The sequence below is a fragment of the Cervus canadensis genome, chromosome 18 (assembly GCF_019320065.1).
Source record: "Cervus canadensis isolate Bull #8, Minnesota chromosome 18, ASM1932006v1, whole genome shotgun sequence".
Taxonomy (NCBI): Eukaryota; Metazoa; Chordata; class Mammalia; order Artiodactyla; family Cervidae; genus Cervus; species Cervus canadensis.
In genome coordinates, this window is record NC_057403.1 from 12160253 (window position 1) to 12173250 (window position 12998).

At 47.5% G+C, this 12998-nt stretch overlaps 2 protein-coding genes across 9 annotated transcripts in view; both read left to right on the forward strand.

Moving 5' to 3' along the window:
- Positions 1 to 3942, forward strand: part of LOC122420022 (zinc finger protein 28 homolog) — a 47718-nt gene extending 43776 nt beyond the window's left edge. For all 4 annotated transcript variants that reach the window (XM_043434697.1, XM_043434696.1, XM_043434698.1 and 1 more), the window contains one exon: positions 4 to 3942. In XM_043434697.1, the coding sequence (XP_043290632.1) occupies positions 4 to 1709 (1706 nt within the window). In that variant the 3' untranslated portion in view covers positions 1710 to 3942. The remainder of the gene's footprint in view (positions 1 to 3) is intronic.
- Positions 3943 to 4085: 143 nt separating this feature from the next.
- Positions 4086 to 12998, forward strand: part of ZNF470 (zinc finger protein 470) — a 35747-nt gene continuing 26834 nt past the window's right edge. For 2 of the 5 annotated variants that reach the window (XM_043434708.1, XM_043434705.1), the window contains exons 1-3: positions 4086 to 5557; positions 6008 to 6250; positions 10633 to 10721. In XM_043434708.1, the coding sequence (XP_043290643.1) occupies positions 5422 to 5557; positions 6008 to 6250; positions 10633 to 10721 (468 nt within the window). In that variant the 5' untranslated portion in view covers positions 4086 to 5421. The other 3 variants (XM_043434706.1, XM_043434704.1, XM_043434707.1) reach the window with 3 other exon arrangements.

Here is a 12998-nt window from a genome sequence, read left to right on the forward strand (position 1 = left end):
CAGGCCAGCCGTCTATACAGGAGACCCAGGAGTTACTTTCAAAGCAGAGTTCCTTTGCTGAAGTGGTGACAGACAGAACTTCTGACACTAACGTAGAGCGTTCCACACTCAGCGGAAACTGGGACGCTGAGGGTCTGTTTGAAAGGAAACTGGCAGGTCAGGAGACAGTGCTCAGGCAGGAGGCAATCGCTTACCACAAAACCCTCTCTGAGGGGAGAGAGTGTCCGTATAACAGACCAGGAAGGTGGTTCCACTTGGACGTCTCAGAAGAGCGGGTCCACAGCCGTGACTCAGCTAAGAAAGCTTTGACCCCAAACTCAGTGCTGATAAAACCTGCGGGAATCTACGCAGGGAAAAAACTCTTCAGATGTCACGAATGCAAGAAAACCTTCACGCAGAGCTCCTCCCTCACCGTCCACCAGAGGATCCACACGGGCGAGAAGCCCTACAAGTGTCAGGAGTGCGGCAAGGCCTTCAGCGACGGCTCGTCCTTCGCCCGCCACCAGCGGTGCCACTCGGGCAAGAAGCCCTACGAGTGCCTGGACTGCGGGAAGGCCTTCATCCAGAACACGTCGCTCGTCCGCCACTGGAGGTACTACCACACCGGGGAAAAGCCCTTCGACTGCCTGGACTGCGGGAAAGCCTTCAGCGACCACATCGGGCTGAACCAGCACCGGCGGATCCACACCGGCGAGAAGCCCTACAGGTGCGAGGCCTGCGGCAAGTCCTTCCGCTACGGCTCGTCGCTGACCGTGCACCAGCGCATCCACACTGGCGAGAAGCCCTACGCCTGCGAGGTGTGCCGCAAGGCCTTCAGCCACCACGCCTCCCTCACCCAGCACCAGCGCGTGCACTCGGGGGAGAAGCCCTTCCAGTGCAAGGAGTGCGGGAAGGCCTTCAGGCAGAACATCCACCTGGCCAGCCACCTGCGGATCCACACCGGGGAGAAGCCCTTCGAGTGCGCGGACTGCGGCAAGGCCTTCAGCATCAGCTCGCAGCTGGCCACCCACCAGCGGATCCACACGGGGGAGAAGCCCTACGCCTGCAAGGTGTGTGGCAAGGCCTTCACGCAGAAGGCCCATCTGGCGCAGCATCAGAAGACCCACACGGGGGAGAAGCCCTACGCCTGCAAGGAGTGCGGCAAGGCCTTCAGCCAGACCACGCACCTGGCCCAGCACCAGCGCGTCCACACCGGGGAGAAGCCCTACAAGTGCCTGCAGTGCGGGAAGGCCTTCGGCGACAACTCGTCCTGCACCCAGCACCAGAGGCTTCACACGGGCCAGCGGCCCTACGGCTGCGCGGAGTGCGGCAAGGCCTTCAAGACCAAGTCGTCCCTCATCTGCCACCGCCGGAGCCACACCGGCGAGAAGCCCTACGAGTGCGGCGCCTGCGGCAAGGCCTTCAGCCACCGGCAGTCCCTGAGCGTCCACCAGAGGATCCACTCCGGGAAGAAGCCCTACGAGTGCAAGGAGTGCCGGAAGACCTTCATCCAGATCGGCCACCTCAACCAGCACAAGAGGGTGCACTCGGGGGAGAGGCCGCGCGGCCCCAGGAGGAGCCGCAGGGCCTTCCGGCAGGGCGCTCACTGCGCGCACGCGCGGACGCTCCCGGGAGAGGCGCCCGCGCAGCCCGCGCCCGCCGCCAGCCCCGCGGGCCTCCTGCCCACGTTCCTCTGGAGCCCGCCCTCCCTGCCGTCCCTGCCGTCCTGAGACGCCGCCCTGCGGCCGCCGCCGGCCGCGCCTAAGCCCCGCGCCCCTCGTCCCCAGGACTGCCCCGTTCCTGCCGTTCCCTCCGCAGGTTGGCAGTTAAAGTGAGCGCGGAACTCGTTACTCCTCACGGAAAAACCGGGGGTGCGACCCTTCCGATCGGTGAGCGTGTAAGGTGTGTGTAGCGCCAGGAGTGGTCCGTACTAGGGGTTGAGTGCGGTTAGCTCTTCATAGAACGTTATTTTGGGACACGGAAAAGTTACCATTGGCAGCTGAGGAAAAACGGTGCACAGAACGAAGCTAAGAGAAGCCGGCTTTTAGGTCAGGAAAGGGCGATTCACGATAGCGAGGCTTTTCCGGTTTCGGTTTAAAACTCAGTTCCACAATGTTGAGTTAGTATTGGGGCTTGTCATTTATCTGCCTGTGTGGTGCTGTGACGTTGGTAAGAGAATTGCTTTAAAGTCACCAGGGCGTGTGGGTGAATTCCATTAAACTCAAGGAACCACTAACCTTCAGGCAAATTGATCTGGACCATGTGACTCACGGCCCAAGTTTCACTGACTGTTCGAACAGCCCATGGCCTAATTTTTAAAAATCAGTTTAACGGAGGAACAAGTGAGAAGAATAATAGTTTATGACAACATGAAAGTTACATGAAATTTAAATTTCAGAGTCCATAAATAAAGCCCGATTGGCTCACAGCCGTGGGTGACCGCATGGTGGGTTACCTGCTGCCTGGGGCAGCTGTGAGGCCACAGTAGCAGAGCTGAGAAGCTGCAGCAGAGACACTGTCATCCGCAAAACCTCAAGTATTTACTTACTGTCCTCATGCGGCAAAAGCTGGCCAGCTCCCCCTCCGTGCAGAGAAAAAAAGCATACAAAAGGTTCTATTTCCCTGAGAATAATAGAACTCTCCCATCAAAAACAAGAGAAACTCTAAACCAATTTATGAATAGAGGTGAAAGGACATTATTAAAGCATCAAACAATAGGAAATATGAGAAAATAATGTCCACAAAAGGAGAAACACGATATTTTTCTAGATGAAGTAATACCATTAAAATGTAAAATGCCATTCACAACAGACTCCCAGTAGGATATGTTTGCTCTGATAATTTCAGTGAAAAACACTTAAGGGTGATTTGTCAAACATAGCAGGACATTTAAAAAATGTTTTGGTTTATAATCAGAGGCTTCCCTGGGTGTAAAGAATCCACCTGCCAGTGCCGGATGCAGGTTCAAACCCTGAGTGGGAAAGATCCCCTGGAGAAGGAAATGGCAAACCCGCTCCAGTATCCTTGCCTGGAGAATCCCACGGACAGAGGAGCCTGGCTGTCCCAAGAAGTCATGGGGTCCCAGAGAGTCAAATGCAAGTTAGTAACTAAACAACAACCTATAATTAAGATTAGGTTTTCATCATTGGGGAAATGATGTTTTAACAATCAGTTGTCCACTCTCCAAAAAAACATACCTAGACCTTACAAAGAAATATGAGATAATTGTATTTAGCAGCTCTAATTATGAAATAAATGGCAACCCACTCCAGTATTCTTGCCTGGAGAATCCCATGGACAGAGGAGCCTGGCAGGCTATAGTCCATGGGCTCTCAAGAGTCAAACACGACTAAATCAACTTTGGCATGGCAGAAGGTGCCAAAAAGATGTAATAGACAACTGGCAGAAAATAATGAGTACTAATAAATGTGTCATTTAAAAACAGGGTGCTGTGACACATACAAAGCAGGGAAATAGGTGGTGCATGCCAACAGATGCGTCATGCTCGAAGAACTCGAATAAAGAACACATGTTGGGTTCTTAACCCCATTGGTCAGAAAATTACAGATTTAGTACAAATCTTGGCTCTCAGATGGGTTAAAATCTTACCTGGTTAATATGCCATACCTTTATCAGTGTGGAAAACAGGAGGCTGGTCATCATTACCCGTGTCAATGTGTCTGCTCTGTTTTGGGGTGGCAATGTGGCATGACCTGTCCACTTTATAAACATGAGTTCCTTTTGAAACAGTAACTCTAGATCTAGGAGTTTCATCCCACTGGAATAAATATATAAGTATAAATAATGTTTATTGCAAAGTTGTTTTAATTACAACACAGATTGATGCAACTGTGATTATTCAATACAGTATTGTCCAGTTAGTAGAAAGATGAAATTCTATATTTGCTCCTATGGAGTATTGTCGTACACAATTATATTAAATGAAATATGTGATTTGCAGAACCTTATGTGTAAAATGATCTTGTCATATAGAGTCAAAATATTTAATATGTGTGTGTGTGTGTGTGCATGTGTGTCTGTATATGAGTTGACTAAAAAGTTGATTCAGGTTTTCCGTGTTAAAACCCAAATTAAGTTTTTGACCAATCCAATATATGTATTTTCTCAATATATAGAAATCTGTTTTTGTCTTTAACACACATTAGCTCTTTGTTGGCACTTTGTCTTTCTTCATTCTGTATTGTTTTGTTGAACAGTACAACAAGCCAGTCAGATTTTTCATTCTTTGTATTTTGATTGGAGACTCAGGGCCAATATTAGGCTTCATTTATGGGTTTCCCTTGTGGCTCAACTGGTAAAGAATCTGCCTGCAATGCGGGAGACTTGGGTTCGATCCCTGGGTTGGGAAGATCCCTTGGAGAAGGGAACGGCTGCCCACTCCAGTATTCTGGCCTGGAGAATTCCATGGACTGTACAGGACTGTATAGTCCATGGGGACGCAAAGAGTCAGACACGACTGAGAGACTTTCACTTTCATGGGCCATAAGGGATGTTTTCTTATAGTTCACTCTTCATTTTGATTGGCTCTGCCCCTCCTTGTACTAGCTGTTAAGGATGTGGAATATCACTCCTGGACTGCAAATAAGTGGAACTGAGTCAAGCTTTGGAATCATCCTGAAGATTTCTGCATCCCTACCTGTCTGATGCATTAAAATGATTCCTGCTTCCCCACATCCTAGTTTTGTTAAGTTCTTTAAATCTTCAAGGCCCCTGGTATCCTTCCAATACTGTAACTTCGAAGTTAAAGTCATCTTTTATTCTCATGTTGAAATTGGTACTAAAGGGTGATTCTCAGAACTACAGAGAAGCTGGTATGGACTAGTTGAAAGAGATCAAAAGGGAAACGAAATCCCATGTTTTATTAGGAAGGAATACTCGTGATACAGCAGGATCACAAGCCCACGGTGCACAGGGTCTGGAGAGCTCTTAGCAAAAACTAACGGCGATGAGATATGCTGGCTCTAAGGGTAAATGTGATGCTCTTTTACAAGTGAATTAGATAATTAAAGTGAAACGTCAGTTCTTCGACCTGTGAGGGCTAAGTCGCTTCCGTCGTGTCCGAATCTATGCGACCCTATGGACTGTGGCCCTACAGGCTCCTCTGTCCATGGGATTCTCCAGGCAAGAATACTGGAGTGGGTGGCCCCAGGGGACCTTCCCAATCCACAGATCCAACCGGTGTCTCTTATGTCTCCTGCATTGGTAGGCGGGTTCTTTACCACTAGCGCCCCTTAGGAAGTCCTCTTCAATCTGCAGACCTTTGGAAATTACCTGCCTCCCCTTGCCCCCGACCCCAGCCACCACAAATGTATACACAGTTATAAAGCATCAGGAGAAATCTGAAATCTCCAATCGCGTCCTATCCTGGAGGCTCCGCCCACTTCGTACACCATCCTCCGGCTCCAAGCGCCTGCGCGCTCCATGCACCCTGTGACCCCGCCCACTATCGACCACCGCTACCCCGGCCTCAGCTCGCTGAGCCTGACAGCTGCGCCTGCGCACTCCGAGCCCAGCCACGGTTCCCAGAAGCCCCCGGGACTCCGCTCCCTTCCTGGAGGTAGCCAGTATTTCTAGGACCCAGAGTCGGAGCTGTGAGGCTTCTAGGCCGCCCCATTCCGGAACAGGAGGCACCGAGAGGGGCCAGAGGGCAGCGGGCACCAGGCAGGGGAGAGGAACCCTGGTCGCCCGACTTCAGAAAGCCGGCGTCCCTATTGGGACTACATTTCCCAGGGGCCTTTGTGCTGTGAGGACTCGCCCACCTCTGGCGAGGACTTGAAGCCCGGACCGAGTCCGGTCTGCGCGCGGGAGGGCGGGAGTCGTGATCGTGCGCGACCGTGACCGAAGTGCGTGGAGGGTGTGACCGGGAAGAGGAGGCGGGTACGTGTGTGAATAGAGGGTGTGTATGTGCAGGTGTGACACGTGACTAGCGGGCCGCGGAGGAGGCTGGTGTGTGACTGGGGATCGTGTTTCTGCGCGTGTCTCTTGTGCACTTTGCCTGTCCCAGCAGCGTGTACTAGAACGAATGAAGGATTTTACGTGGCTGAGAGCTGGAAGCGCCCCCGGAGGAGACCATCCCACTCCAGTCCAGCACGCCCGACTCTCCCCCCGAAAGTTCGGTGTGGCCCAAAGCCTTGGAATCTTGGGAAGGTGCCCTGTCGGGGCACCTTCTTGCCTGAAGCTTTTCTTGCCTGCCCGCCTGGAGGATGTGGAAATCGGGACACCATACATGTCCACGGGCCTGAGTATGGAGGTAAGAGTGGAAATTGGGGTTGGGGTTGCTGCTCGTGGGCTCAGGGACTGGAGGATGATGGCCCTGGCCTCAGACTGTGGTGGACACAGAAGTTCAAAAATTTGAACGGTCACCTAGGACCAGAGTATGGAGCTGAATTCAGGGAGGGACCTTGACTTGCCCTCCTCTTAGAGGTCTGTATGGATGTCTCCAAGGACCGAGGGGAGAGAGCATTTACAATTAGAACATTACCTCTGAGTGCTCTGCTGCTCTTCAAGGAGGACCTCAGTATTTAATTTTTTTTTTTTTAAATCTGTTAGTGTCGGAATATTCAGTTCAGTGCAGTCGCTCAGTCGTGTCTGACTTTGCGACCCCAGGGACTGCAGCATGCCAGGCTTCTCTGTCCATCACCAACTCCTGCAGTTTACTCAAACTCATGTCCATTGAGTCGGTGATGCCATCCAACCATCTCATCCTCTGTCATCCCCTTCTCCTCCCGCCTTCCCTCTTTCCAAGCATCAGCGTCTTTTCCAGTGAGTCAGTTCTTGGCATCAGGTGGCCAAAGTATTAGAGTTTCAGCTTCAGCATCAATCCTTCCAAAGAATATTCAGGACTGATTTCTTTTAGGATTTACTTGTTGGATCTCCTTGCAGTCCAAGGGACTCTGAAGAGTCTTCAACACCACAGTTCAAAAGCATCAATTTCTTCTGTGCTCAGCTTTCTTTATAGTCCAACTCTCACATCCATACATGACTACTGGAAAAACCATAGCTTTGACTCAACGGACCTTTGCTGGTAAAGTAATGTCTCTGCTTTTTAATATGCTGTCTAGGTTGGTCATAGGTTTTCTTCCAAGGAGCAAGCATCTTTTAATTTCATGGCTGCAGTCACCAGCTGCAGTGATTTTGGAGCCCAAGAAAATAAAGTCTCACTGTTTCCATTGTTTCCCTGTCTATTTGCCATGAAGTGATGGGACCTGATGCCATGATATTAGTTTTCTGAATGTTGAGTTTTAAGCCGACTTTTCCACTCTCCTCTTGCAGTTTCATCAAGAGGCTGTTTAGTTTTCTTCACTTTCTGCCATAAGGGTGGTGTCATCTGCATATCTGAGGTTATTGATATTTTTCCTGGCAATCTTGATTCCAGCTTGTGCTTCATCCAGTCTAGCGTTTCTCATGATGTACTCTGCATATAAGTTAAACAAGCAGAGAGACAATATACAGCTTTGACGCACTCTTTCCTGATTGGAAACCAGTCTGCTGTTCCATGTCCAGTTCTGACTGTTGCTTCTTGACCTGCATACGGATTTCTCAGGAGGCAGGTCAGGAGGTCTGGTATTCCTGTCTCTTGAAGAATGTTCCACAGTTTGTTGTGATACACGGTCAAAGACTTTGGCGTAGTCAATAAAGCAAAAGTAGATGTTTTTCTGGAACTCTCTTGCTTTTTTGATGATCCAGCAGATGTTGGCAATTTGATCTCTGGTTCTTCTGCCTTTTCTAAAACCAGCTTGAACATATGGAAGTTCACGGTTCACATACTGTTGAAGCCTGGCTTGGAGAATTTTGAACATTACTTAGCTAGCGTGTGAGATGAGTGCAATTGTGAGGTAGTCTGAGCATTCTTTGGCATTGCCTTTCTTTGGGATTGGAATGAAAACTGACCTTTTCCAGTCCTGTGGCCATTGCTGAGTTTTCCAAATTTGCTGGCATATTGAATGCAGCACTTTCACAGCATCATGTTTCAGGAGTTGAAATAGTTCAGCTGGAATTCCATCACCTCCACTAGCTTTGTTTGTAGTGATGGTTCCTAAAGCCCAGTTGACTTCGCATTCCAGGATGTCTGGCTCTAGGTGAGTGATCACATCATTACCTGGGTTATCTGGGTTATCATGGTTATCTGGGTCATGAAGATCTTTTTTGTATAGTTGTGTGCATTCTTCCCACCTCTTCTTAATATCTTCTGCTTCTGTTAGGTCCATACCATTTCTGTCCTTTATTGTACTCATCTTTGCATGAAGTGTTGCCTTGGTATCTCTAATTTTCTTGACGAGATCTCTAGTCTTTTCCATTCTATTATTTTCCTCTATTTCTTTGCATTGATCCCTGAGGAAGACTTTCTTATCTCTTCTTGATATTCTTTGGAACTCTGCATTCACATGGATATATCTTTCCTTTTCTCCTTTGCCTTTAGCTTCTTTTCTTTTCTCAGTTATTTGTAAGGCCCCATCAACCATTTTGCCTTTTTGCATTTCTTTTTCTTGGGGATGGTCTTGATCACCGCATCATGTACAATGTCACGAACCTCCGTCCATAGTTCATCAGGCACTCTGTCCATCAGATCTAATCCCCTGAGTCTGTTTGTCATTTCCACTATATAATCATAAGGGATTTGATACTCAGCTATAAAAAGGAACGTATTTGAGTCAGTTCTAATGAGGTGTATGAACCTGGGGCCTGTTATACAGAGTGGAGTCAGAAAGAAAAACAAATATCATATATTAACACATACATTTGGAGTCTAGAAAAATGGTACTGATGATCCTATTTGCCTGGTAGCAGTAGAGAGGCAGACATAGAGGTCAGACTTGTGGACACAGCTGGGGAAGGAGAGGGTGGGGAATGGAGAGAGTCCCATGGAAACATATATATTACCAGGTGTAAAGTAGATATCTAGTGGGTGTTTGCCATGTGATGCAGGGTACTCAACCCTGGTGCTCCAATGACCTAGAGGTGTGGTAGAAGGGAGGTTCAAGATGGAGGGAACCTGTGTATACCTATGGCTGGTTCATGTCGATATATGTTAGAAATCAGTACAACATTGTAAAGCAATAATCCTCCAATTAAAAAATCTGTTAGAGTCCTGTCCCATTTATCCCTGGGATGAGACATGGGAGGAAGGCGAGATTCACAGCCTCATTTGGGAGTTCTGAGGGACCCCAGCCTTTCCATGGCTTAGTCACCTTTTAGTAGGTGAATAAAAGTGCTCCCCATTCCTACCTCACACTTCTCTGTCACAACCAGAGTGAGTAAAGGGGCGGGGGCGGGGAGAAAGAGTGCCCATAGCCTTATTGTTCTTCACTTGATTTTCTGCATGCAGTAACAGTAGCTAATGTTTACTGAGCACTTTCTCTAGGCCAGACACGGTTCTAAGACCTTTGGGGGATAGTAACACCAAACCTCAAAACAGTATGAAGTGGAAGCTGTCTTGTCTCCTTTTTACAGATGAGGATACTGACGCATAGAAAGAACAAGTAATCGGTAAGTAGAGGAGCCAGGATTCACATCCAGGACAGGCTGAGTCTAGAGTCCCCCTCCTACTGGGTCTCATGTAAGCCCCTCCACAACTGCTTGAGGTGACGTTCTTAACCACCTTTGACAGTTGAGAAACTGACCCTGAGAGGGTTAAATAACTTCAAGAGCTCAGATCCCAAGACCTCCACTGCACGAGTTTTTTCCTTTAAACTTTCAGATCCAGCTTTTGTTATGTAAAATGAGGATGATATTATATACATCATAAGACTGTTATAAGGATTAAGTGAGCTCATACCTGCGAAGTACATGATGTAGTCCCTACCACATAATAACCAGTGCTTAATAAGTGTTCGTTCTTTTAATCATGATTATAATGCTTTGAAAAAGCACTGGAGTTTAGAAGAAAGAAACCAGAATCAAGTCAGATATTTTTATGCTCTTCCTGATTGAAGAAGCTTGGCTCAGGGGCACAGGGGACTTTTTCAGAACTAAATAGTTTGTCACAAAGCAAAACGGGAACCTGAGCCTCCTGACAGGTTTCTGGTCCAGCTCTCTGCAAGCCACGTGAACTCTGTTGTAACCAAGATAATAATACTTCTTTCTCAGGAAGATGGCTTTTTTCAAGTCTCATGGACTCTTTGCAAATCCTTAGTAGTTCGTTGTACATGGGGGATTTTTTTTCTGTTATATTCTGCTGTCTGCTTGAGTAAATAACTTGGGTGGAAGAGTCAGGCAGATCTACGTTGGTGACTAGGCTCCACTGTTTACAAGCTTGTGACTTGTGCAAAAGACTACTTCCCAGAGCTTTCATGTGTGAAACTGTGACAAGATTCCCCATTTTTGTTGAAGATTCTGAAGGTCAAATAAGAGTTTTAATATATGCAGCACACCTCATACATCTCTATTGTTAGTGAAAGGGTGGATTTGGGTGAGAAAGAGATTGTGCTTAGCTCTGGATTGTGAAAATCCAGAGCAGAGCAGAACCCCAGCTGTAACTTAAAGGTTTCCCAGCAACTTCCTGGACTGTGAGGAGAAGGTGCAGTGGGAATAGGATCATGGAGTAGAAAGCAGAGGGAGCTGAAGGGAAGTGTTTCTGGGCTGTGACTTATCAGAGTCACTCAGTTTCTCCTCATTCCTTTCTCCTCCTCCCAGCTCTGCCCTCTCGGGGTAAAGCCCTTCTCCACATGAGGAGCCAGGATGAAGAGGTGATGGGAATTGAACTTCTTAAAGCCATGTCCCTGGTTAGTATTCCCTTTTTTCTCCTAAAGTACTAGCTTGCCTTTCAGGATTTTGGCAGGTTTATTTTCTTCTGAAAATTGGAACATTGGGATTTAAGGAAGTGTAGAAGGCAATGGCACCCCACTCCAGTCCTCTTGCCTGGAAAATCCCATGGACGGAGGAGCCTGGTGGGCTGCATCCCTGGGGTCGCTATGGGTTGGACACGACTGAGCGACTTCACTTTCACTTTTCACTTTCATGCACTGGAGGAGGAAATGGCAACCGACTCCAGTGTTCTTGCCTGGAGAATCCGAGGGACGGGGCAGCCTGTTGGGCTGCCGTCTGTGGGGTTGCACAGGGTCGGACATGACTGACACGACTTAGCAGCAGCAGCAGCGGAAATGGTAGATCAGTTCAGCTCAGTCGTTTCCGACTCTTTGCAACCCCATGGACTGCACCACGCCAGGCTTCCCTGTCCATCACCAGCTCCCGGAGCTTACTTAAACTCATGTCCATCAAGTCAGTGATATTTCTATGTAAATGCAATCAACTGTTCTTTTTAATTTAAAATATCTTAAGTGGTTGAAAACCAAACTAATAGCCTCGGTTTGCGGAGCAGAACAGGACTTGAACATAGGTGTTCTGGCTTCAGCGACCACGTGTGGGAGAATATCCTTTCTAGTCTTCCTATGAGCTCTGCTGTCTTGTAGCTGTGCTATTTCTTGCGTAACCTTGCTCATGCCCATAAGACAGATATTGTGGCTGACATATCAGCCCACTGCAGATGTTGTTCTGCACACAGAACAGCTCCTTGTGAATCCCATGTGATCCTTGGCTGACCTCAAAGAAGTCGTGTACACGCGCATTCCATTTCCCTCAGAGGTTTGCCTTTGTGCTTGATTTCCGGTTTTTCTCATCCTCCGCTGGGCTCTGTCAGATGAGCTTCTAATAAACATGCTCTCAGCAGTTTCCTCAGGGAGTTGTTCTTCCATGAGCTCTCCCTGCACTCTCTCTCATAATCCTGTGTGTTTATGAGAATTATTTCTGTGAGACACCACCACAGCCGTGTTCTTAACTACTATAACAAACTGAAACTAGTAAAAATACAAGCAAAGCTTTTATTGAAATATTAAACCAAATGTTTCACCGCTTTCTGGCCTCCTCTTCTTTTATTCCCATCTTTCCTTCATCATTATCATCGATAACAATTCTTGAGTACTTAGCCTGCACTGTGCCTGTTACTTCATTTAATTCTCACAGTACTGCTGTAAGGTATGTACTGAAATTATTCCCATTCTTTTAGGAGGGAATCTTGAAGCACGAAGGGGTTGATCAGCTTGGCATAGATCACCCAGCTGGCCAGTGCCAGAGTCTGAACTGTTTGACTAATCTGACCTCTTCCTCTGGTCTTATTCAAGACTGGTGTATATTTATAACTCATTATAAGATATTGATATAAATGAAATCACAAAAAGAGGAATGGAAAATATCCCATCAACCCTAGAATCAGCCTCACTTCATGGTTGGTTATAAATTCAGCTCACGTAACAAAACCCAGGTTGCTTGTCATGTGCTTATCTCGTATGATCTCTCCTGATCCTTCTCAGCAGATTATCAAAAAACAGTTTGCCGAATGAGTTCTCTCCTAATCCAAATATATTTGTATTTCAAAAGAGAATAGTATTGCTAGGCACTTTTTCTTTCATTTTTTAGGCATACCTCAGTATCTCAAGAACACTAAGATTTCTTAGAATATATTGTGGAGCTTGAAGTCATGCTCATCAGGTCAGCCTCATTCCTTGAAACTTTCTATTGCAGTCCCAGAGCTCTTTTGTTTCTCCATGTAGAAAAGTGAGCTAACTTCTAACATATAAAATAATTTACTGCTTCATAATATTCTAGGGTTTTTATTTGTTCTGTTGTGTTGTGTTTTTGGCTGCACTGCAAGGCAGGCAGGATCTTAGGGATTGAACCCATGTCCCCTGCAGTGGGAGCATGGAGTCTTAACAACTGGACTGCCAGGGAAATTCCCATGATTGTCGTCATTGTCATTCAGTCACTAAGTTGTGCCCTGCTCTTTGTGACCCCATGGACTGCAGCACACCAGGCTTCCTTGTCCTTCACTGTCTCCTGGAGTTTGCTCAAATTCATGTGAATTGAGTCGGGGATGCTTTCTAACCATCTCATCCTCTGTTGTCCCCTTCTCCTTCTGCTGTCAATCTTTCCCAGCATTAGGGTCTTTCCCAATGACTTGGCTCTTTGCATCAGGTAACCAAAATTCCCATGATACTCTGTTTTGA